A 26,100-nucleotide genomic window follows, 5' to 3' on the forward strand; every position below is an offset into this window, starting at 1 on the left:
AAGCAGTGAGGTAGGGGATCTGGATTTGTTTCTCCAAGTGGCTAGCCCGATGTCCCAATACCTTTTTTGAATAACACTTCTTTTTTTCACCTGATTTGAAATGCTGTCTCTAAAAAACGTCAGTCTGTTGGGCCGTTTCTTCTTATTACCAAACTGTTTTGGTTCTCCTAGCGTTTGTAATGTGAAGCGGTTTGTGCTTTGAGATTTTTACATGAATAGATTCTATCTGATTAGAGTGGAAAAGTGAGTCCCAAATCTAACCTACTTTAATTTTTGTGAACAAATTAAATGAGATAAAAGGAAATGGTAACTAGCGGACAGTTTTAAATATCTTAACTTGTAGAAAGGGCTAAATATGCAGTAATGCCAATAAAAATTCTTTTAACAGCGTCTTCTTTAAAAATAGTCCCCCAAACACAACTCTTCCTTTTCAGAATATAGGCCTTGGCTTTGTATATGGAGCCGTCAGAAGGGGCTTGTTTTGTTATTCGTTTTGTTTTTGGAAAGAGTATATTTCAGAATACACAATATATTTGCTCCTAAGATGAATTATGTTACCCAAAAGTTGTTATATTTTCTTATCAACTTTTTCATTTCTGTTACTTCAAATTTAGTTTCTCCGTCTCAACTTATTAAACAGGAATCTAAAAGCAAATATTTAATTGGCTATTTTAAAGGTATATTTAATATAAAACAAAGTATGAATCAATGCTTTCCCAAATCAAAAAAATCCAATGTCAAGACAATAGTCATTGCTAATTTGTCTGCTTTCTGTACTTGAATTTTCTTTAAAGAGAAGTTCATGTTAAGTCAAAGGTTGTCTAGTTGAAATTTTTCTCCAGGTCTTTTAGCTGTATTATAATGAAATTAGTAATGTGCTTAATACTCAGAGTGATGATAGTTCTTGGTTGGATTTGCTCTGCAGAGTGCATTAAGTTAGGAAAAAAAATGAAGATACATTCCATGGACCAAGGAGCAGAGCACATGCTGATTCTATCCTCAGATGGGAAACTGTTCGAGTACAGCTATAGCATAGAACATGCAAGGTAGGGAACTTTTTTCTTTTATTAAAAATTATTTGAATTTTACTCAAAAGGCAATAATAATTTTTGTAGGAAAATGTAACTTTATATGACTCTTGTCCCCTGCTTTATATGGGGCATCTTAAGTAAACGATGAATTCTGAACTGACCGGCGAATTCCATCAGTAAACTACAAAGCAATGTATGTCTCCTAGGGCACTTTCAAATGTGTTGTTTTGACATTTAAAGGAAACCATTGGTTAGTCTGCCGAGCCCCAAATTGCGTTAAACCATTTAACCCTCATAATAATCCTATAAGTTAAGTTTCCAGAAATAAAAATTTTCAACCTAGGAAAAAAATGCATTATCATGGAATGATTTGTGAGACTTTTCCCTAGTAGATCATGTGACTTAGAACTTATTTGCATCTTGTATTATTCCTGCATCATAAAATTATTGTTTGCAAAAGTCTTAGAATCATCTTATTACAATTATACAAGGCACATTATTTTCCTTTTAAACCTAAAAGGAAAACCTAAATATAGAGTATTTATAATAATTTTAGATGTACTGAATGTGAAGCAGTAAAATTTTTTTCCTGAGCTTCAGTCCTTATTAAATACAGTTAATAAGTCTAACATCAACATTGTGACTTTCATTATGGTGATTAACATAAAATTTTTTTCATCAGGTTTCAATGCGTTTTACAAGAAAAAAATATACTTCAGATCACATGTGGAGATTATCATTCTCTTGCACTTTCAAAAGGTACCTCTCTGGAATATTAATTGTTTTTTAGAGGGAGTAAATGTGTGTGTGTGTAGAACTAGTAGAATGTGTATTCTTCACTTTGTAGCAGGACAGAAATAGGGTTTTGAATTTGATATGGCTCAGAGCCCTGCAAGATACAAGGTGAGAGAATTCTTGGACCTAGAAAATCTTCAGGTTTCCATCATTACTGTTCCTTCCTTTTGTTCTGTCAAGTGAGGAAACAAACAATTTAGTAGCGAGCCTGATGTCCTTTATTCAAGGGGAAACAATGCACGGATTGGGAGAGCGCTCTTCCCGAGGGATCTGGGGCGAGAGGAAGTTTGTTGGGGCGTTAGGAGTGCCACAGGGGGCAGGGTGTGATCGGCTGGGGATGCACGGCTGGCGGCTGACCTCGTGTAGCAAGAGCGAGGAGCGAGGCAAGAAGTCGAGAGCCAGGGCTGGCTTGGTGTTAGGGGAGGGACTGACTGGACACACGTACTGCGTTTCTGGTCCAGCGGAGCATTAACGGGAACGCGAAAGCTCCGTTTGCTGACATGGCGGCCCTGGCAGGGGTGGCTCCATCTTGGGCCGAGAGAGTTATTTCAACAGTTCCATGTGTTTATTTTTTAAATGTGAAACAATGAAAATATTCTGAATAATGAAAATCATTCTCTCTGGAATCAGGATCAGGCACGGGCCACCCTTTTCCAGAACCTTCTTCCCTTTTCCTAGTGCTCTTCCAGGTCCCATGGCAGGAGCTCAGGGTCTGCTTTTGCGGCCAGTTTGCAGGTCTCTGAGGCGTTTTAACATTAACTGTTGAATTTGGGGGTTCCCTCCAGCCCTTTGTTATTTCCTGTTTCTTATCAGATGCTGTAATGGTGGGAAATGGAAACATCGAGTATGGATTATTTCCTAAAGAAACTTGCCCGTGGAGGAATAAAGACAGGAGGGTGATAAAGAGGAATTCAGGATCAAGGACTCTTTTTTTTCTTCTTCTTCTTAATATATAGGACAGACATAAACATAACCTGAATGGAAGCTGGGATTCAATAGGGGATTTGACCTGTACTGAAGGCTCTGTTGAGGTTTGAGAGTGTGAACTTGTATTGGAAAAAATTGGCCTGGTCGTTTGACTTCATCCATTCATGAACAGATATTTCATACTGAGTGTCTGCCATGTTCAGGTTATAAAGATGAAACAGACACACGGTGCCTTCATGAAGCCCAGAGTCTAGTGATGTGGGGAAGGGGATGTTCAGGGTTTATTATTGGTAAATCACCATCTAGGAAGAATGAAAGTTGGGGACTCAAGAATATGGACTGATTATGCTCATCGTGATATTCATGTTGACTGATAGGCGCATGATAAATATGTTTGAGGAAAGCCTCTGCCTCCCGGCAGATCCTGCACAGTCTCTTGCACAGAGGTGCTCAGTAAGCATCAATTCTCTGATATATGTTTTCAGACTCCATTAGATATTGTCAACTCTGTTAGAAAACTTCTAAGAACTTTCTCGAAAACTCCGCTACACATAGGCAATTAATGGAAGATGGTGCTGACTTTCAAGATACCGTGCTGCAATTTCAAATGTGTTTTTAAGTTGTTTATTTAGGATCTTCAGGCACATGAGGGGGGGCAGGAGAGAGCAGTAGTTTTAGCTTTTATTTTCCCCGATGTAGAATGTTGCTGTTTTTCATGGGCCCATCCTATGGGTTTTTTCAAATAAGTATTTTCTGAGTTTGGTTATAATGCGTTTGAATAGCTTGATTCTACCTGTCTTTGTTCGTTTGGGCTGCTAGAACAAAAATACCATAGACTAGGTGGCTTAAACAACAGAAATTTCTTTCTCCTGGTTCTGGAGGCTGGAAGTCCAGTTCAGAGTGCCAGCAGATTGGGTGTCTGGGGAGGGCCCATCTTACATGGTGGAGAGGGCAGGAGAGCTCTCTGGGGTCTCTTTTATAAGAGCACTAATCACATTCCTGAGGGCTTCACCATTATAATCTTAGTTATTCCTAATCACCTCCAAAAGGCCCCACCTCCTAATACCATCAGATTAAGGGTTAGGATTTCAGTATATGACTCTGGCGGGGTGGACGACACAAACAGTCAATCCATAACACTACCCTTTGAGTATAATAAAAGAAGGTTCTTCGGTGTTTTTCTGACTCAGACGTATGGAGTCTGAGAGTCCTGTCATGTTGAATGTGAGAGATTGTGATATTGTACTATGGATAGCATACATACTGCCCTGGGGTGATGGCTGCTGCATTTTAAACCTCAGACAGCATTGTCTTTGTTTATGTCTAGGTGGTGAGCTTTTCTCATGGGGGCAGAACTTATACGGGCAGCTCGGAGTTGGAAGAACGTTTGACTCAACCCCCACACCACAGATTGTGGAGCGCCTCTCAGGAGTCCCCTTGGTTCAGATTTCTGCAGGAGAAGCCCACAGCATGGCTTTGTCCATGTCCGGAAACGTTTACTCGTGGGGAAGAAATGGTTTTGGACAGCTAGGCCTGGGCCACACCAACAGTATGGAAACATATTTTCAAATTCGTATTATCAGCAAATATATTCGTTAGATATGAGATGAATTGAAAACAGACCTCCTTGTCAAAAATGGCTCAAATCCTGGCTTTTATTGCATGTTCTTCTTGGTTCTCTCTCTGTCTTTAGGACAGAATTGGTCTAAGAGACGTGCATAGTGTGGAAGTGGTTGCGATAATTGAGACGCCTGTCAGGGCTGAGTGGGAAAAGGGGAACGAGCGTTGGGCTGGGGATCGGAATACCTGGGTTCTCAGTTAACTGGCTGCAGGGCCTTACCGCGTCGCTTCACTTTTCTCTAGGCCTTATTTGCTTTTTCTGTAAAGTGACAAATTTGGATGAAATGACCTCAAAGGTACCTGTGCATTTAAGTGTATATTAATATAATCATACCGTATTATGACAAAAGGATACTAAAATTCTATTTAGAAATACACATATCCTAATTTTACTCTATAAGGTGTAAATTACGTCTGTACATGCACACCACGAAAAGTCATGGAATTCCCATTATTGAACTACCTCTACAAAGCAGAAGGAAAATTTCTCATGATCCCAAACACCTTATTAGAGTTTTCAAGTGTAGCAAGCTCCACTGCTCTACCAGCTGTGGTAATGGACGCGTCATCCCCGGATTCCTGGTCCAATGCTGCATTTCTCCCTGACGTGGTCCAGTGCTGATTACTCAGGAGAACCTCATAAGTCAATGTGAGAAAACTATTTAAAGGAGGGAAGGGAATAAAGGGCACTTATGCTATTTTTGGTGAATCTCTAAGTGCTTGGATGAGATAATAATCGTGAAGGAGAGAAGAGGTAGTGTGAGGCAAGGGCATTGTAGTAGAGAATTTAAAAGAAAAACAAATGTTATGTTCATTAAAAGGGTAATTGTAGATGAGAATGGGAAATATCAGATGTCTGCAATTGAAGTTAATAATTCAGGTGAAAAGGAGAAGAACGGGCTCTGGGGGCTTCCTGACACTCTCACAAGTGGGTGCCCCCAAGTGTGGCCCTTTGACCTCTGCCTCACCCCCACCCTTAGGCCTAAATATAGCGACATGGAGGCTGTCTTGTCAGCATGTGTTGGGGACTGTTGTTGCTGGGCTGAGAGGAAGGAGTCCGGGTATTTTACCGGCAGCATGAACTCCAGTGTGAAGCTCAGCATCTCCTTTTGGTCACTTCAGCTGCTCTTCCCCTTGCGCAGATCAAGATTCTCCTTCCCTTGTTGAAGCACTGGCCAGTCAGAAAGTGGAATTTCTCGCTTGTGGTGGCTCTCACACTGCCGTGCTCACAAAGGTGGGTGTACCCTGTCTCTTCTCGACTGTAATTCTGGAGGACCACTTTGTAGTGGGGAAAGCACTAGAACATCTAGGTGTGGGTAGTCGGTGTTTCCCAGGGAAGAAAGGTCATCACTTCTCGCATGCAGGACTGTCCTCCTGATCATCTGGGGCTTTGCTTTGACAGTGCTTTTATTAATTATTCGCTGATGCCTTTGCCTCAGTGAATGTTATGTCTGCATCGTATTTCTCTAGAATCTGATATGAAGTTCCCTTTCCTTAGGATGGGCTGGTGTTCACTTTTGGCGCTGGAAAATATGGGCAACTCGGTCACAATTCAACACAGAATGAGTTAAGACCCTGTTTGGTGACCGAGCTTGTTGGAAATAGAGTGACCCAGATAGCATGTGGAAGGTAAGTGTCGATGAAAATTGATAAAATCAGAACAATACATCTAGATAGGTAATTTAATAAAATTTCCATGAGTTTCTTTGATTGAGATAAAAGCATCAAACATTGTGGAGAAGATGAAGATGCTTAATTTACATTATTAGATAATCATGATAAGTCTTTATTTTAAGTCTTTATTTTAGTGTACATATTTGTTTTCATTGACCTTTCTTTTGATGAGCAAATATAATTCACTTCCTGTTGCCCCTTTAGTGAAATACCTTTGTAATTGTTCAAATGCACTTTTATCTTTAAGAAAAATAAGTCATTTGGGAAAAAATGAACATGAATCACAAAGGATTATTCATTGATGTAATCCCTGTTTCTCGTAATCCCTCAGGGGGCTCAGCATACCTTGTTACCATAATTCTTTCAGAGTGATCACAGTAAAGTATCAGACAAAGTCAGTGGTGGTTGGAGTGGAATATTCTGAGAAGTTTGATTTGCATGGCTCTTTTTTTTTTTTTTAAGCAAAAACAGAAAAACTTGCTCAAACCCCTTGGTTTACTTAATTATTTTCTTCCTTGAACATGAGATTCATCAATCCACTTCTCACCAGTTGGATGTTGGGTCTTGGTGGGGTTAAGAAATATTTTCACCCAGGTGCACTCATTCTTCTTTGGGTGATTGTTTCCTCACGAAACACAAGCAAATTCAGACTCTATCTGAATATTGGGTTCATTTGTTTGTTTACTAAAACCTTTACTATAAAAAACTGGTGTGTGTACTTTCGGTCTATGAGATATTCTCTTATGATCTTGGAGTAAAATATCATAAATGGGATATTATTAAGGTAGACCAGATTATTGGGATGGTATGACTCTCTGCATTCCATATCTCCGTGTTAACGAAAGAAACAGCTATCACCACTTTGGATTTTTTGTAGCACACATTCCTCTGAATAGCATGAGTTACAAGAGGAGTTGTCACCTTAGATGTGTCTTAATGCAAACCAGGGCAGTACCTCTGATAACACAGGAGAAATCCCTGGAAAGACCCATGGAACTCACTGAAGGCTAGAATACTCAGAGTTGCGTTTATTACAAGAAGAGGATACAAATGAGAACCAGTCAAAGGAAGAGACACATAGGACAGAGTCAAGGAGGGGTCCAAACAAGGAGCTTCTGGTGTCCATGTCCCTTGGAGCCATGGAAGGTGTTACTGCCTCCTGGCCTGATACGTGACAATACATAGAGTATTGCCAGCCAGGGAAGCTCACTTCAGTCCAAAGTTGTTGCTGGGATTTCATTGCTTAGGCATGATTGATTGAGTCACAGCCCATATGTTTGAACTCAGCCTCCAGCCTCTCCGTCCCCGTAGGTTGGGCTTATATTCGGCCAGAGGGGCCCTCCATGAGCCCCCTGGGTATACTATTAGGTGTGGTCTCCGGAGCCCCCATGAATAACACGGCACTCCTATCACTTGGGAAATTCTAAGGGTTAAGAGGTTACCTCCCAGGAACTGAGGACAAAGGCTGGACCTCTATTTGAGCAAAGCCAAATTCTTTACTTACACATCTGTGTAGTGGGAGAGACCACTGAGCAAATCAGTAAGAAAATCAGGGTGATAAAGGTCTTTGGGACATAGAGTGGGAGCTCAGAGAGGATCACGTAATTCCATCCTCCAGGATGGGGAGAGGAGAGAGTCAGAGATGGCTTCCAAGAGGTGGTGACTCTCAAGCCAAGGGTTGAAAAAGGAATGGAAGACAAGGGTTGATGCTCGTTCCTGACAAAGGGATCTCCATTTGCCAAGGGGTTCATCATGGTCTTGAGCAGACTTAGGTGTTCCCAGACCTTCTCAGCCACACGTTAATAATTTGGTAGTTTCCAGATGGCTAATTTCATCCTTTGGGAGTTGGTTAACTGGTTTCACTCACTGGGTAACCTAACTTCAGCAGTTTACCCTATTGCTGCTACTCTCGTCATTGCAGATACTTGAGAATCGACTGTATATGCTTTTGTTTAATAGGTGTCACACACTTGCCTATGTTTCTGATTTGGGGAAGGTCTTTTCTTTTGGTTCTGGAGAAGAAGGACAACTGGGAAACGGTGGAACACATAATCAGCTGATACCACTTCCCATGAAATCACCATCAAATGAAGACCTCAAATTTGGTAAATTCTGTAGGAGCACAGGATTTGGCATAAATACCTTTGTCAAGAAACTCATTTTTCTAAGTGGGTAAGGTGGCAAGAAAAGAAATGCATGATTACGAAGGGAGTTTCTCTAAACATTGGTTTCATTTTTTCACTTGTAAACAATTTAAAATATCCAGTCTAACTTTATCAAGTCTAAATAACTATTGGTTTTCTCTTACCCCATCAGATGAAGATTAATAGGGACTTAACGTGACACAACATAAAATAGACTGTGGGATTCAGAGGCATATGCAGCTCTGATTCCGGTTTGCAGGTTTATTAATTCCACGGTGATTGGTTTTCCTACCTGATAAAATAGACTCATAACCGTGTAAAACCCTTAGAATGGTGAGCGGCTGACATGTGCTGGGCGCTGTAACTGCGCTTGACACTTACATGTGTCATCTCACCAATCCTTCAACGGTGCTGGGAGCTGTGGACTCTGAGTCCCACTGTACTGGAGGGTACAGAGACTCGGAGAGCGGCGGGTTAGCCGTGTCTCATGACCAGCAAGTGATTTGGCTAGATTTGAACGGTGCCCTGTGTGACCTCAGAGCCTGAGCTTCTGCTGTAGAAGTGCCTGGGAGCACTGTGGTTACTTGTTTCTGAAAGCTTCGTGGTGACCTAAAGTATGAAAGTTCTCTCAGTTCTTCTGGGGAAATGACCAGTCGAGTTTTTTCCTTAAGCAGTTCTATGTATTTGGTTTCTTATAACCACTTACATGGACGTGAAGTACTTATTTACATTCTTCACAGCACAGTCGTTGGTTAAATCTTGAGTTGTAGAATGTAGTATTTAGTAATAGGAGCCTAATTAAACCAGGGAACGGTTAACTAATCAAATATTTGTTTGACTGTGTTTTATATACAGTCATGCATCGCTTAACGACAGGGATACGTTCTGAGAAATGCGACATTAGGCGATTTCGTCATTGTGTGAACATCAGAGTGTACTTACACTACCTAGATGGTATAGGATCTATACACACCTCACACCTAGGGTACGGTGCTACTCTTATGGGATCACTGTCCTGTATGTGGTCTGTGGTTGACCAAAACGCCAATACACGGTGCACGACTGTGTAAGCGTTTATATTAATTATGTATATTAAGCTGATGCCACACTTCCACTTTGCAGATCGCCTGTGTTTGCCAACTAGACTTTACCTTGAAGTAGAAATATATTTCTGCTTTATGAGTGGGAAATGTGCTGAGCCTTTGTGTATCAGAAAGATAAAAGGACTAAGTTTAAGAAGAATCTGAAATTATTTAAATTGAGTGTGTATGTTTGTACCAAATGACTTTCTAAACTCTTACTTTTTGTATGTCCCTTTCAGAAAGCCACACCTCAGAAAAGGAGTTAATAATGATTGCTGGAGGGAATCAAAGCATTTTGCTCTGGATGGAAAAAGAGGTAAAAATAGGTCTCTAGATGTTCTGTAACTTGGTATTTTAAGTAAAACAAAGGGTTCCAGAATCCAAGTTTAGTGAATTCCAAAATCATCAGGTTACTAGGCTGACTTCTGGGAAATCGCTAGACATTATTGATTCTTTACCGTCTAAACTACATAAATATTACCCACAAAAATCAGGAGATTTGTCTCTGGTGAAAGTTGAATCAGCCCGATTTCCTTAGATTCTGCTTACCTTTTGGGAGGCTCCTTGCCAACGGCATTTGGTCAGTGTCCTCGTGAGCCAACAGGTTGACATTCTGAAATGACTTTGCCAGCCAGTAAACCCAGCCCTTATAGGATCTCCCCTCAAGGCTGTCTGATGTTCAGTTTAATCCGTTCATATCTGTATCAAGTGTGGAGTGTTGGGGCACTCAGAGAAACTGACTTTGCATCTAAGCCCCCTTGGACAAGAAGTTGGCAACCAGGCAAATGATTACTCCTTGGTGGAATCTCACTTTATGATTTCCAAGAGCTATATTAGCCATATTTAAAAATCAATATTACCGTGTCTAAAAGTTGGATACCTATTTCTGTTGTGTCTAAACTACTGCATTGTAATTTTTTGTTTGTTTACAGAATCCATACGTTAATCTGAGGAGGAAGATTCCTACATTGAATGAAAGGACTATAAAGAGATGGATTGCTGATGTGGGAACTAAACAGTGGCAAAATACAAAAAGGTACACCCCACGTGTCTGACCGTCTGCTTATATAACTATTGAAAGTAACGTTTCCCCAGCTGGTTCTGCACAATACAGAGATGTAAGATTTTGTGGCCCACTAGTGTCCAGTAGACCATTTATGGTCCATTAGTGGTCCATCAGAGAGCTCAGGAGAAACAGAACTGGTAGTGTGTGTGTGTGTGTGTGTGTGTGTATGTAGAGAGAGAGAGAGAGATTTCTTTTAGGGAATTGGCTCATCTGATTATGCAGGCTGGGAAGTGCAAAATATAAGGCAGGCCAACAGGCTAGAGACCCAGGGAAGAGTTGATAATGCAGCTTGAGTCCCAAGGCAGTCTGGAGACAGAATTCCCTCTTCCTCAGGGAACCTTAGCCTTTTCCTTTTAAGGCCTTCCACTGACTGGATGTGGCCCACCCACACTATGGAGGATAATCTGCTTTACTCAAAGTCTGCTGATTTAAACATTCATCTCATTTGAAAAATACCTTCACAGCAACATCTAGATTGGTGTTTGACCGTCCATCTGGGTACTGTGGCCTAGCCAAGTTAACACGTAGAATTAACCGTCTCAGCTAGCGTGTAAGTTCCATGTGGGCGGCTTTGTTTCCTGCAGGACTTCTCTGGGCCTTTGATATGTTTGTGTATATTGTGACACTCTGAGCAGGAAAGATAGTCTTCAGTTTCCCAACCCTGTCTGACCTTGGAACCACTTGTTTGTGCACCTCCTATTCACAGCTGAACAGCCTGGGCAACCTTGCTGTAAACCATAGAACTCCTACCGTCTGTAAAGATTGTGCTCATTTTTGCAAACATCTCCTTGTTAGAGATATTGTTAGGTATGGCTTTCTGTTTCTGAAAAGTAGTTGTACAAAACAGTTGCATCGTAATTTGCATAGCATTAAGGATCAAGAATTATTTGCGCAGTTATTTCTGAGATGGAACTGAGCATACCTCACCCCGCCCCGTGCCCCCACTGTTCAATTTCTGGTAATTTTTTGTTTCCACTTCAGTGGCACAGAAATAAATAGGGTTTGGAAAGCTGGGTGGGTTGGACGTGTTTTATTTGTTCAAGAAGATACTGACCCTCGGTCAAGCCTTTTCCTGTTTCCCTGTGGCTTCTCTGAGTACATACCTTTTTATTTCCCATATTTGCCGCTGAGACTTTGAGATTTAGCAAATGGAATAGATGTTTAGATGCCCAAGGCAGTATGCCAACATATCAGAGACAGAGGGAGAAGTCTGAAGGGCAAGTCTAAGACATGCTATTTTATTTATCATGTCTCATGCTATAAGGCGGCATATTCTATGATTTGTTTTAACCACCATCTTATTCCTCATGTAGGGAAATCAGAGAGATATTTTCATCTCCTGCTTGTCTGACTGGAAGTTTTTTAAAGGAAAGGTAATATAGTTAAGATATATAATAAATTTAAAATTCTTTTAACTGTTAAATTTAAATAACTATTAACAGCATGGTGATTATAAACAGCATGGTGATTATAAATAATACTACTATATTGTATATTTGAAAGTTGCTAAGAGAGTAGATCTTTAAAGTTCTCATTGCAAGAAAAAATTTGTAGCTGTGTTTGGTGAGGGCTGTTAACTAGACTTACTCTGTGATCATTTCTCAGTATATACAAATATTGATTCATTATGTTGTACACCTGAAACTAATATAATGTTATATGTCAGTTCATCTCAATAAAAAATACACTGTGAAAGATTGTGAGGAAAATGGTTTGAAGGTAAAATAATTAGCTATATGCTCATTGTAGAAAATGTCAGAAATATAGACATGCAAAAAAGAAAAGGAAAATCATCCATAAGCCACCACTTAAGAGTAATAGGTAGCATTTGTGTGTGTATCTTTTTTTCTATGCAAAAGTATTCTTTTACAATGAATGGGATCATATTGTTTTATACATTGCTTTACACTTTATACGTTCGTCCATTTTCCATTTTACTCAGTATTTTCCTATAACATCATTTTAACGTCTGCATGGTATTCCGTGGCAAAGACATACCTTATTTAGTCATTTCCTTCTTGCATGACGAATTTTTTAATATTACGAAAGAACGACTTTACACTTCTTTTCCTAAATATTTGTATAATATTTATTTATTTAAAAGAATTTTTGCTATTTTCAGATACTAAATATATGTATTATTTTACAAAGAATGTGTCTGCTTTTAGACAATGAATATATTCAGTTTAGTATAAATATAGCTCATGGGTTAAGATATTTACACGTTTCGTTAATAATTTTCTATTGGAATGCTCAAAATTTACTGCTCTGGAGCCCCTTTTATTGGTCTCCCCTTTCAGTTCCTGTAACTGGGAGAAATGGTCATTTTTTCAGAAACAGGAAAAAACCTTTACCTTTTTTCTGTGACTGTTTTTTTTTACCGGAAAATAAATATTTATTGATTATCCATTTAAGATAAGACAATATCTGAGTTAAAGTCTGATATCATATATATTGTTAATGCAGCCTTGATAATTTTTGGCATTTTAGAAGCAATTATATGTTGTCAATTACATTTTCGATTGTATTTGTATTCAGCAAAATTATTGAAGTTATTGTAAAGTTGAGCAAAAAAGGTAATTTTATTGAAATAAAGCAAGCTTTAGAAGAAATTTTTCATCTGGATAGATAATCTAATAAAATAATGAATTTTGAAATGTCTTTTGTGAGTTACATATCCATCTGTTTTTAATTTATCTTCCTTCCACAGATTAACTGCAGAAATGATGTCTGTTAATTTGGATGTAAATAAAGCAAGAAACACCTTTAAGGAGTTAACCCAAAAGGACTGGATTACTAACATGGTGGTATTCTTCAGATTGTTATTTAGAAAAAGAAAATACACGAAAACATTTTTTTTATAAGAACTCAAAGTTTCAGAAGAAACATTTTGTTTGGAGAGATTCTCTGAGACCCTGTAGCATATCCAAATGCAGTTAAACTCAGATAGCACTCGGGAGCTTGCCAACATAGAACAAAATGTGGTATAGTGGTCATATAGGTTACAGGTAGTCTGAATAGTTCATCTGTACGTGCACACGCAAACACATATGCACACACTCCCCTAGAGGGAATTTTTTCAACTCAAGGCTTTAGGAAGATGATGAAAGGGTTTGTTGAGATTGGTGCACTAGAATAAGAACAACATTTTATTTGCAGTTCTTTTAAACATAATTATAGAAATGAGAGCGCTTTATCTGATGTGACATTCCTTCGCCAAGGACTGCCTGGATTCTTCGTCCCTGTGTTTGTTCCATTGCGCTTCCTTTTCTGTAGGTTCTAGAATGTTCTTGTTTTGGGGGGGTTGTTCCTTCTTTGTTTCAGCATTATTACTATCTGTAGGTTTCCCACTTGCAGATGCTTCAAACATGGTTCCTTTATTAATTTGGTTTTTCTTGATGCAACCTTTATTAATTTATTTCCCAGTTCTATTGTCCTGGCTGATCTAGGGCTGGTTCTTTCTGTGTTCTTCTCTCAATCTGTTTCTTTCTGGGTCTCACTCTGGTTCCTTTTTTCTTCTCTCTCCTTCACTTCTCTTCACCTGCCCCTCCCTTCCCTTTCCCTCACCTCCCCTGCCTCTCTCTCTCTCTCTCTTCTTCTCTGCCTCTCTCTCATTTGATCTTTCCCTCTGTTTCTCTTTCTCTCATTCTCTTTCCCTCTTGATCTTGTTCTCATGTCTCTCCCTCCCTCCTCTCAGCTCCCTCACCTGCTCTGCTGCTCTGTCTGCCATAATCAGCATTCTGTATCTGAGCCACAATTTCTCTCTCGCACACACTCCTTTCCGTCTTTCTTTTCTCTCAAGGAAAGATGGAAAGTTGAATTCTGTTAACTTTGGCAAAACCATGGCCCAATTAGGGGTGTGGGGTAAAATGGATCCTAATTATGCACCTTCATCAGGACTCCGCAGCGCTCAGTGGAAAGATCACCAAAACTAGACGGCCATTTCTGCGTCTGTGAAGGGAAGAAGTTGGACCAGTTCATTTCTAAGGCTAATTATACTGTGGTTGTGCCAGAGCAATATCATATAATGTGCAAGCGACATAATCATAGAGCCATCTTCCATTGTTTCGGACGGGACAGTTGGATCAGAAGACCTGTAATGTTTCTTTCTATTTTGAGAATTCTGTGATGTGGATTCACAGACTTTTGTCACTCATTCATTTATTCAGCAAATATTGGAATACTTGCTACGTGTGGGGCACTGTGACAAGGCCCCCTACGGCTCCCTGTGCTGAGAAGGTCGTGGTCTAGTTAGGGAGACAGACAGGTACTCTCAGGTCTTACTGGGAAGAGTGGGCGTGTGTTACACTCCGCTGTCCTCCCTAATGCCTAGCTTAGAACGTAGTGGGTATGTAATAAATATTTTTGGGTGAATGGATTCAGGCATTACTGGGGCAGTGGATGGTCAGCTCTACTTAGATACTCAAAACAAGGTGCCCCGGGGAAGGAGGAGTTGACCCAGGTTGCCACATGGGTAAGGGCGTTCCTGGCAGTCAGGAAGTATACACTGGGCACGGTGTGTGAAACAGTACAACTGGCGTGAGAGTATCACAAGAGTTCTGAAGGGTTGGGAGTCAGATGGGAGGTTTGGGGATGTGGCTAATGATGAGCAAAGAGGTGGGAGGGCTGTGTGCTATTGAGACGTGTTAAAATAGAGTTGTCAGGTGTGTGTAACTCCAAAGACTGAACCACGTTGTAGGAGCCCAGTGTAATGTTTTGATATAAAAATAGATAATTGTAAGAACTGTGCATTCAGAGAAAGCATTTAGCTAGTATCCCATAATTTAGTGATTAAGAGTTTGGGCTTTGGAGTCAGAAAGATCCAGGAGAGCTTCCCACTTAGCTGTGTGACCTTGAGCGAGTTAATTTCTCTGAAGTTCAGATTTCTCAACTCTAAAATGGGGTAATAATATCATCTATGTTATAGAAAAATGACAAGGATTAAAGGACCTAATTAATATATGTGAACCCTTAGCACAATGTCTGACAAATACGTATTCCATAAATACTGGCTTATCTTCTTAGAGGGTTTTTAAACAAATTATTTTTATTACCTGGGCACACATAACAAATCTCAGGATTGCATTTGCATTTTGCCTGAATACTTGCATTCTGGATTAGGGAAACTGTAAGGAGATGGGAAGGGCTGGAAACTAGAGTTTGTGGTGGCGTTTGTGATGGGACAGGTGGTCCTGGGATAATAGGAAACCATGCTGGGTTTTAGGGGGCTTGTTGCTTTTCGTTTGGTTTGGGTTTTTGTTTTTGTTTTGCTTTGTTGAGTTCTGACACATTGCTTCTCTTTAAAAGAAATGAGGTGTGATAGTGGAAGGGACGGGAGAATGCAGTATCCGTTATTGGGAGGGCTGAAGCCACTGTTCATCCAGTCTCACTCTTGCACACGTGATTTCTTCTTGATCTCCTTCATGCACCCCAACAATTGAGTGGGGACAACACTTATCACATATCTACAGCTCAGGTATTTGGGAGGGCAGGTGAGACGGGATGGGACCATGGGTTTTAGACTAAATGATTATTCCAATTTCATGATGGAATGAACTCCAGGTTTAGACTTGATTTTATTACAACAGGTCACACCCAGTTCCTGCTGTGTTGTAACTGTCTTTTCCCTGATCTTTTTTGACCACAGATAACCACATCTCTCAGGGATAATCTGCTCAAAAATCTTCCATTTCATTCTCCACACCAAGAAGCTTTAGCAGTTTTCTTCGTTCTCCCAGAATGTCCCGTGATGCATGATGATAAGAACTGGGAGAGCCTGGTGGTTCCATTTGCAGAGGTGATTTGTAAAATGAGTGACCAGTCTCTAGGGGTTCTGGGTAAGATTGATGATTTACATTTGAAACTAGTTTACCATCCTCTCAATGGAAAGACATGCCTAATAAAGTTACAGCAAAACTTAGGTGGATAATTGTAAACACATTCATGTTTTTTTTAGTTCATATTCTTAGCGTATTCTAAAGATGCTATAATAATTACTGTGGTCATACAAAATAGATTTTTCTAGTACATTTATAGAGTTCTTGTAATGATACACGTGTGGCTTGGTCATGAGGTCCTTTGTCCCCAACTTTTCCTTATGAAAAATTTCATACACAGAAGTTGGAAGAATGGTACAGCGAATACCATACAGTCTTTACCTTCGAGTCAATGACAACGAACATGTTGCCGTGCGTGCTTCCTCTCTCTCTGTGTACGGATTACATTTTATTTTTGTTGAACTATTTGAAATTAAGTTGGAGACATCATGACATTTCAACCATAATATTTCAGCATGCAGTCTCCTGAAAATATGGAATCCTGCATTGGCGTGACGTCATTATCACACCTAATAAAAGTAGCCGTAATCACATAATATTATGTAATATCCAGGCCATATTCAGATTTCTGCGCTTGTCCCAAAAAGTATTTTATAGCCTTTTTATTTTGAGAGTCTAGGTCAGGTGTCCTGTAGAATGTTGCACATCTGGATTTGTCTGGTTGTTTCCTCCTTTCCCTGCATTTCTAGTATACTGGAAGCTACGTCTAGGGGCTTGATTAGATTTTAATGAAGTTTCTGTTTTTTTTTTACACAAACAGTGTGTTCAGCCCAAGGAAGTCCATTCTTTCTTATGTTTTATTAAATTCAGATAACATTGTAAGTCATGAAAAGCTAGTTTAAAGCATTTTTTATTTTCTACAGTGCTGAGAGATTTTTTTTTAAGAGTTAAAAAGTCATGCCAGGAGTGCAGAAAGAAAGTTGTGCAGTCACGAATAGTTCTTAGTCTAGTTTTAGTACCATATGCCGTTTCATCTGGACAAAAGTAACTAATTGTGTCTGGTTTTTTTCACAAATTAATTAGATGAAGTTTGTGGTTCTCTTACTGTCGAGGAGTTTTTTCTAGGACATTAAATTCTAAATTTTTAATTGTAGTTGTATTTAGTGAAAGATTTATCACAAATGTGTTTTTGTAACTATGATATATATGACAATATTCTATCAGTTTGGGAAAATATTGACCACTTTTTACTGTTAAGAATCCAAGAGAAATTACATGCTAATAATTATTTATCTTTGTATCCCTCAGAGGAATACTGGGCTTCTCTGCAAGAATCCTCTTTCCACAAACTGGTCCAGATGTTTAAAACAGCCGTCGTGGCTCAACTGCGTTATTGGGCTGAAAGTGTAGAGAGTAACTGTCGCCTTAGAGCTCTCCTAGAAGTGCTGAAAAGGCTGCACAGGGTAAGGGTTCTTTTAGAAACCTGGGAATCTTTAGTTTGCAATAAAAATTCACTTGGTTTCAGTGACCTCAACGTTAAGCAGATTCATGAATCATGAAGTTTATATTGCTATTTTTTAAATTTTGTTTTTTGTGAATTGTCATGCATATAAACGAGTGTATTAGTGTCTATGTACCATGTGAAGAAACGTAATAAAACAAAACATCAATGTAACTACTGCCCATGTGAAAAGAGAAAACATTTCCAGTGCTTGAGAAATGTCTCTCTCTCTCTCACAGATTGTACCTCTCACCTCTTGGAAGTAGTCATGATCCTGGATTTTAGGTTAATCATTCCTTTACTCTTCTTCATTGTTTTATGACTATATATATCTCTCTAGACACTGTGTTTAATTTTGCTGTTTTCAAATTTTGTATGAATGGAATACATGCTTCCTGCACAACATGTGGTTTCATAGATTCCTCCAGATTAGCACTAGTGGCTGTATCTCATTCATTTTCACTTCTGCATCACAGTCCATAGTGTGGATCTACCATAATTATCCATTCCACTATTGACACATATGTGTGCTGTTGGCAATTCTTAGTTTTATTTTTTTGGGGGGACTTACTCTATGAGAAAACATGCTGCTATCAACATTTCTGTACATACCTCTTGTTGTTCCAGTGTCAAGAGTTGGTCTTCAATTTCTATACCTAATCCTGGATTGAGGGGTTGTAGGATATGCGTGTGTTGTTCTTTTTTGGTGGCGACAAATTGTCTTCCAAAGTGGTTGGACCAGTTTAAATCCTCTCCAGGAGATGAGGAGAGTTCCTGTTGCTCCATGTCTGACTTTAAAATTTGGAAAATATTTTCAGTATGAAATGGTACCAAGTTATGATTTTAATTGTATTTCCCTGATTCTAATGCGTTAGAGCATATTTTCATGTCTATAATTGCAATACTTGTCTCCTCTTCTGTAAAATGCCTGTCCTTGACTTTTGCTAAATTTATTTATTTATTTATTTATTTTGTGAGGAAGATCAGCCCTGAGCTAACATCCATGCTAACCCTCCTCTTTTGTTTGCTGAGGAAGACCGGCTCTGAGCTAACATCCTCTGCCAATCCTTCTCCTTTATTTTTCCCCAAAGCCCTAGTAGATAGTTGTATGTCATAGTTGCACATCCTTCTAGTTGCTGTGTGTGGGACGCGGCCTCAGCATGGCTGGAGAAGCGGTGTGTCGGTGCGCGCCCAGGATCCGAACCCAGGCCGCCAGTAGCGAAGCGCGCGCACTTAACCGCTAAGCCACGGGGCTGGCCCTCTTGGTCATTCTTTATAATTTCTTCCTCCTTCTTTTATTTTCAAGCTTTCCTTTTACTTTTTTAAAATCTATATGCCTTGTAACTCTGGTATCTGAAGTCTTTGCAGTTCAGTTTTGCCATCTCTTGTATCTGCTGAATCTTCCTCATAGCGCCTTCTTTATCATGTGTTTTGTGACTCTGTGTGTGTGTGTGTGTGTGTGTGTGTGTGTGTGTGAGCTGCCCGTTTTCCTTGGAACTTTATCTTTTGGAATTCTTTGGCAGTTGGGTTTCTCCAGGGAGAATTTGCTTCTGCCAGGCTCCTGGAGACACCACCAGTTTGGTACTACTTTAAATTAAATTCTCGGCTAGAAGCTTTTTAGCTCTTTAGGTGGTCTGAATTTGGTGTGCGAATTTTCGGGAGAGCACTTTTGTAATTACAGATCCTGGAGGTGACATTTACTCCCCAAGTCAGCACCATAACCAGCTGCAGTTTGCCTTGTCTTGGAGTCGAGGTGGGGTGGGTTGATGTCGGAGTAGAAGAAAGAGCTTGCTTGTGTCTGGTTCCCCCTCACTCTGATGGTTTAGCCCTTTTGAGTCCCACATTTAGGAGGTGAGGTTCTCCTATTGGCTCCCTAATTTGAATAGAGCTGAGCTTTGTCTCATTTCTCTACAGGCCCAACCACAGAAAACTGGAGTTGACATACACCAGGTTTGGCAAATACTCTCAAGGCAAATGCCACCTTCACTTAGTTTTTGACCTGATTATTCCATATCTACTTACAAAATCAGTATTGTGTTAGAGAATGTTTAAGTTTATCTTGTATTTCTGGTTGTTTTCAATGGCTCAAGTTGCCTAATCTATCATACTGCTAAAAAAGAATCTGCCATACTCCTGAAAAGCAGTGCCTATCCGTGGCTATTTTTAAAGGTTTCGTACAAAAGAGAACGATTCATTGAAAAAAATAATTTGGGTTTTGAAATATTAGGAGATTTACTGAAGAACTCAGGGAAAGTGAACTCTAGTGAGCTTGTGCCACTTACAAAGAGAATCCTGAGAAATACTGAAGCAACAACAAAAGAAGTCCTCGAGGGATCCTGCCTTGTCCTGTGATTCTAACAAGTGACGTCAGAATTTGTCAAGCTCCCCCCCCCCCCAAACTCAGAAAGGGCACCAGAAGAAGCCACGAGGATGCAGGATGGTCCACAGTCCACAGTCATATGCCGCATAACGAGATTTCCATCAACAACAGACTGCACATACAACAGTGGTCCCATGAGATTGTGATGGAGCTGAAAAATTCCTATTGCCTAGTGATGTCGTAGCCGTCCTAACATTGTAGCACAATGCATCACTCACGTGTTTGTGGTGATGCTGCTGTAAACAAACCTACTGCACTGCAATAGCTACATACAATTATATACAGTACTAATACTTGATAGTAAACGACTGTGTTACTGGTTTATATATTTACTAACTATACTTTTTATCATTGCTTTAGAGTGTACCCTTTCTACTCATAAGAAAAAGTTCACTGTAAAACAGTATGCCGTATTACACCAGCAGACTTCATACATCTCGTGTTTACTGTGTCTCTTGATTGCATCCTTTTCTCTTGTGCTTGATTTAATCTCACGTTGTTTTGCTCATCATGGCCCCTAAGTGTACAAAATCCACTGCTAATGCTGCCAGTAAGAGGGCATGTCGAGTAATTGACCTGGACACAAAATTAAAAGTGATTAAGGGTGCTCGCTTTGGCAGCATATATACTAAAATTGGAACGATACAGAGAAGATTAGTATGGCCTGTGCGCAAGGATGACACGCAAATTCGTGAAGCGTTCCATATTTTTTAAAAAAAAGTTAAAAAATGGCAGTAAGTACATACTTATCAATACCTACTTTAAACGTCAATGGACTAAATGCTCCAATTAAAAGGCATAGGGTGGCTGACTGGATAAAAAAACAAGACCCATATATATGCTGCATACAAGAGACACACTTCAGACCTAAAGACACTCACAAACTCAAAGTGAAGGGATGGAAAAAGATACTCCACGCAAATGGCAATGAAAAGAAAGCTGGGGTAGCAGTACTCATATCAGACAAAATAGACTTTAAAACAAAAACTGTAAAAAGAGACAAAGAAGGGCATTATATAATGATCAAGGGAACAAGCCAACAAGAGGATATAACACTTGTAAATATTACGCACCCAATGGAGGTGCACCTAAATATATAAAGCAATTATTAACAGACATAAAAACAGAAATAGACAGTAACACAATAATAGTAGGGGACTTTAACACTCCACTTACACCAACGGATAGATCATCCAAACAGAAGATCAATAAGGAAACATTGGCCTTAAACGACACACTAGGACAGATGGACCTAGTAGATATATACAGAGCATTCCATCCAAAAACCGAAGAATACACGTTCTTTTCAAATGCACATGGAACATTCTCCAGGATTGATCACTTATTAGGCCACAAAACAAGTCTCCATAAATTTAAGAAGATTGAAATAATAACAACCATCTTTTCTGACCACAACGGTATGAAACTAGAAATCAACTATAGGAAGGAAATCAGAAAAGCCACAAATACGTGGAGATTAAACAAAATGCTACTGAACAACGACTGGGTCAACGAAGAAATCAAAGAAGAAATCAAAAAATACCTGGAGACAAATGAAAATGAAAATACAACATGCCAGAATTTATGGGATACGGCAAAAGCGGTTCTAAGAGGGAAGTTTATAGCGATACAGGCCTATCTCAACAAACAAGAAAAATCTCAAATAAACAATCTAACAATGCAGCTAAAGGAACTGGAAAAAGAAGAACAAACAAAGCCCAAAATCAGTAGAAGAAGGGAAATAATAAAAATCAGAGCAGAAATAAATGAAATAGAGACCAAAAAAACAATAGAAGAAATTAATAAAACCAAGAGCTGGTTCTTTGAAAAGATCAACAAAATTGACAAACCTTTAGCTAGACTCACCAAGAAAAAAAGAGAGAAGGCACAAATAAATAAAATCAGAAATGAAAGAGGAGAGATTACAACAGACACCTCAGAAATACAAAAGATTATAAGAGAATATTATGAAAAGCTATATGCCAACCAATTCGACAATCTGGAAGAAATGGATAAATTCTTAGAATCATACAACCTTCCAAAACTAGATCAAGAAGAAGTAGAGAATTTGAATAGACCAATCACCAGTAAGGAGATCGAAACAGTAATCAAAAACCTCCCCAAAAATAAAAGTCCAGGACCAGACGGCTTCCCTGGTGAATTCTACCAAACATTCAACGAAGACTTAATACCTATTGTTCTCAAACTCTTTTAAAAAATTGAGGAGTGGAGGAAGCTCCCTAACTCATTCTACGAAGCTGACATTACCCTGATACCAAAACCAGACAAGGACAACACAAAAAAAGAAAATTACAGGCCAATATCACTGATGAACATCGATGCAAAAATCCTCAACAAAATACTAGCAAATCGCATACAACAATACGTTAAAAAGATTATACACCATGATCAAGTGGGATTTATTCCAGGGATGCAGGGATGGTTTAACATTCGCAAATCAGTCAACGTAATACACCACATTAATAAAATGAAGAATAAAAATCACATGATCATCTCAATAGATGCAGAGAAAGCATTTGACAAGATACAGCATCCATTTATGATAAAAACTCTGAATAAAATGGGTATAGAAGGAAAGTACCTCAACATAATAAAGACCATATATGACAAACCCACAGCTAATATCATCCTCAATGGTGAAAAACTGAAAGCTATCCCTCTAAGAACAGGAACCAGACAAGGATGCCCACTGTCACCACTCCTATTTAACATAGTACTGGAAGTCCTAGCCAGAGCAGTCAGGCAAGAGAAAGAAATAAAAGGGATCCAAATTGGAAAGGAAGAAGTGAAACTGTCACTCTTTGCAGATGACATGATTTTATATATAGAAAACCCTAAAGAATCCACCAGAAAACTTTTAGAAGTAATAAACTAATATGGTAAACTTGCAGGATACAAAATCAACATACAAAAATGAGTTGCATTTCTGTACACTAACAACGAAGTAGCAGAAAGAGAAATTAAGAATACCATCCCATTTACAATTGCAACAAAAAGAATAAAATACCTAGGAATAAACTTAACCAAAGAGGTGAAAGATCTGTACACTGAAAACTATAAAACATTTCTGAAAGAAATTGAAGAAGACACAAAGAAATGGAAAGATATTCTGTGCTCTTGGATTGGAAGAATTAACATAGTTAAGATGTCCATACTTCCTAAAGCCATCTATAGAGTCAATGCAATCCCTATCAAAGTTCCAACAACATTTTTCACAGAAATAGAACAAAGAATCCTAAAATTTATATGGAACAACAAAAGACCCCGAATAGCTGAAGGAATCCTGAGAAAAAAGAACAAAGCTGGAGGTATCACACTCCCTGATTTCAAAACATACTACAAAGCTATAGTAACCAAAACAGCATGGTACTGGCACAAAAACAGACACACGGATCAATGGAATAGAATCGAAAGCCCAGAAATAAACCCACACATCTATGGACAGCTAATCTTTGACAAAGGAGCCAAGAACATACAATGGGGAAAAGAAAGTCTCTTCAACAAATGGTGTTGGGAAAACTGGATAGCCACATGCAAAAAAATGAAAGTAGACCCTTACCTTACACCATACAGAAAAGTTAACTCCAAATGGATTAAAGACTTGAATGTAAGACCTGAAACTGTGAAACTTCTAGAAGAAAACATAGGCAGTATGCTCTTCCACATCGGTCTAAGCAACATCTTTTCAAACACCACGTCTGACCGGGCAAGAGAAACAATAGAAAAAATAAACAAATGGGACTACATCAAACTAAAAAGCTTCTGCACAGCAAAGGAAACCATCAACAAAACGAAAAGACAACCTAACAATTGGGAGAAGATATTTGCAAACCATACTTCTGATAAGGGCTTAATCTCCAAAATATATAAAGAACTCATGCATCTCAACAACAAAAAAACTACCAACCCAATTAAAAAATGGGCAAAAGACCTGAACAGATATTTCTCCAAAGAAGATATACAGATGGCCAACAGACACATGAAAAGATGTTCAAAATCACTAACTATCAGGGAAATGCAAATCAAAACTACAATGAGATATCATCTCACACCTGTCAGAATGGCTATAATTAACAAGACAGGAAACAACATGTGTTGGAGAGGATGTGGAGAGAAGGGAACTCTCATACACTGCTGGTGGGAGTGCAAACTGGTGCAGCCACTATGGAAAACAGTATGGAGATTCCTCAAAAAATCAAGGATAGAACTACCATATGATCCAGCTATTCCACTGTTGGGTATTTATCCAAAGAACTTGAAAACACCAATTTGTAAAGCTACACGCACCCCTGTGTTCATTGCAGCGTTATTCACAATAGCCAAGACTTGGAAGCAACCTAAGTGCCCGTCAAGGGACGAATGGATAAAGAAGATGTGGTATGTATACACAATGGAATATTACTCAGCCGTAAGAAACGATGAAATCCTGCCATTTGTGACAACATGGATGGACATTGAGGGTATAATGCAAAGTGAAATAAGTCAGAGGGAGAAGGTCAAATACCGTATGATTTCCTTCATTAAGTAGTAGATAATAACAACAATAAACAAACACATAGGGACAGAGATTGGATTGGTGGTTACCAGAGGGGAAGGGGGGAGGGAGGAGGGTGAAAGGAATAATTCGGTACATGTGTGTGGTGATGGGTTGTAATTAGTATTTTGGTGGTGAACATGGTGTAATCTATGCAGAAATAGAAGTACAATGATGTACACCTGAAATTTTTACAATGTTATAAACCAATGTTACTGCAATAAACAAAAAATTAAAAAAAAAAGTGATTAAGGGATACAAAGCTGGAAAATCAGAGATGGTTATTGCTCGCCAGTCAGGCATGTCCCATTCCACCACAGCTACCATCTCGAAGAACAAGAACAAAGTGACAGAAGCTGTTAAAGGATCTGCTTCATTGAAGGCAATGAGACTAATAAAAATTAGAGAAGGGCCTCTGTCAGACATGGAGAAACTTCTTATGACCTGGATTGAAGACCAGAGACAGAAGCATATCCCTCTCAGCACCATGATGATCATAGTCAAAAAAGCAGTTCGCTTGCAACGTTGAAAGAAAAGGCTGGACCTGACTATGATATTGAATTGACTACTAGCTCTGTGTGGTTAAAGGATTCAAGAATTGTTATTCATTACATAATGTGAAAGTGAGTGGTGAATCTGTGAGTGCTGATGTGAAAGGCAGCTAAAGAATTTTTGGAAACTCTAGACAAGCTGACTATGGAGGAAAATTACTTGCAAGAGCAAATACTCAATGTGGATGAAACCTCCCTATTCTGGAAACGGATGCCTGAAAGGACTTTCATGCATAAGGCAGCCAAGTCAATGCCGGGTTTCAAGGCTTTTAGGGACAGGATAACGTTCTTGCTTGGGCAGTGTTGAAGGCTACAAACTGAAACACTTTGTGATCTCAGAACCCTAGGGCCTTCAACCATGTCAGTACACACCCACTGCCAGTGAACTACAGGAGCAATAAGAAGTCATAGATGACTCAGCTCCTCTTCCAAGATGCCCTCCTGAATTGCTATGCCAGTGAACTGGAGAAGTACCCTTTGGAGAATAACTTACCTTTCAAGATTTTGCTTGTTGTTGATAATGCTCCTAGACATCCTCCTTTTATTGGTGATCTTTATCCCAATATCAGAGCAGTGTTTCTCTCTCCAAACACCACCTCTTTGACCCAACCAATGGATCAAGGAGTTATAACAGCTTTTAAGGCCTCCTACCTGAGGGAGGACCTTTGCCCAGGCTATTGCTGCAGCTCAGGAAGACACTGATGCAATTCTGGAAGGATTACAACATCTGTGATTGCATCAAGAACCTTGCTCGGTCTTGCAGTGATGTCACCAAGGAGTGTATGAATGGCATCTGGAAGAAGACACTCAGGAGGGTCGTCCATGACTTCAAAGGATTTGCCAAGGCTGAGGAGGCTGCAAAAATCAACAAGGCTGTGGTTGAGATGCAAACAACTTTAACCTGGGTGTGGATGAGGATGACATTGAGGAGCTCCTGGAGGTGGTCCCTGAGGAATTGACTACAGAGGAGTTGTTGGAACCGGAACAGGAACGCATA

The 26,100-nt window shown here is 39.4% G+C and overlaps 1 protein-coding gene and 1 non-coding gene across 4 annotated transcripts in view; both read left to right on the top strand.

Annotated features, from left to right (window-relative positions):
- LOC131409777 (E3 ISG15--protein ligase HERC5-like) overlaps window positions 1–26,100 on the top strand; it is a 47,301-nt gene that overhangs the window by 1,874 nt on the left and 19,327 nt on the right. For all 3 annotated transcript variants that reach the window (XM_058547486.1, XM_058547485.1, XM_058547484.1), the window contains exons 2-13: window positions 926–1,046; window positions 1,714–1,790; window positions 4,081–4,302; window positions 5,516–5,607; window positions 5,872–6,002; window positions 8,007–8,152; window positions 9,513–9,589; window positions 10,206–10,309; window positions 11,653–11,712; window positions 13,050–13,143; window positions 15,987–16,176; window positions 17,425–17,579. In XM_058547486.1, the coding sequence (XP_058403469.1) occupies window positions 926–1,046; window positions 1,714–1,790; window positions 4,081–4,302; window positions 5,516–5,607; window positions 5,872–6,002; window positions 8,007–8,152; window positions 9,513–9,589; window positions 10,206–10,309; window positions 11,653–11,712; window positions 13,050–13,143; window positions 15,987–16,176; window positions 17,425–17,579 (1,469 nt within the window). The remainder of the gene's footprint in view (window positions 1–925; window positions 1,047–1,713; window positions 1,791–4,080; window positions 4,303–5,515; window positions 5,608–5,871; window positions 6,003–8,006; window positions 8,153–9,512; window positions 9,590–10,205; window positions 10,310–11,652; window positions 11,713–13,049; window positions 13,144–15,986; window positions 16,177–17,424; window positions 17,580–26,100) is intronic.
- LOC131409857 (U6 spliceosomal RNA) lies at window positions 20,602–20,708 on the top strand. The gene has a single exon (XR_009221046.1). It is a non-coding gene; the product is annotated as a U6 spliceosomal RNA (small nuclear RNA).

This window comes from Diceros bicornis, chromosome 8 (assembly GCF_020826845.1).
Source record: "Diceros bicornis minor isolate mBicDic1 chromosome 8, mDicBic1.mat.cur, whole genome shotgun sequence".
NCBI classification, from domain to species: domain Eukaryota; kingdom Metazoa; phylum Chordata; class Mammalia; order Perissodactyla; family Rhinocerotidae; genus Diceros; species Diceros bicornis.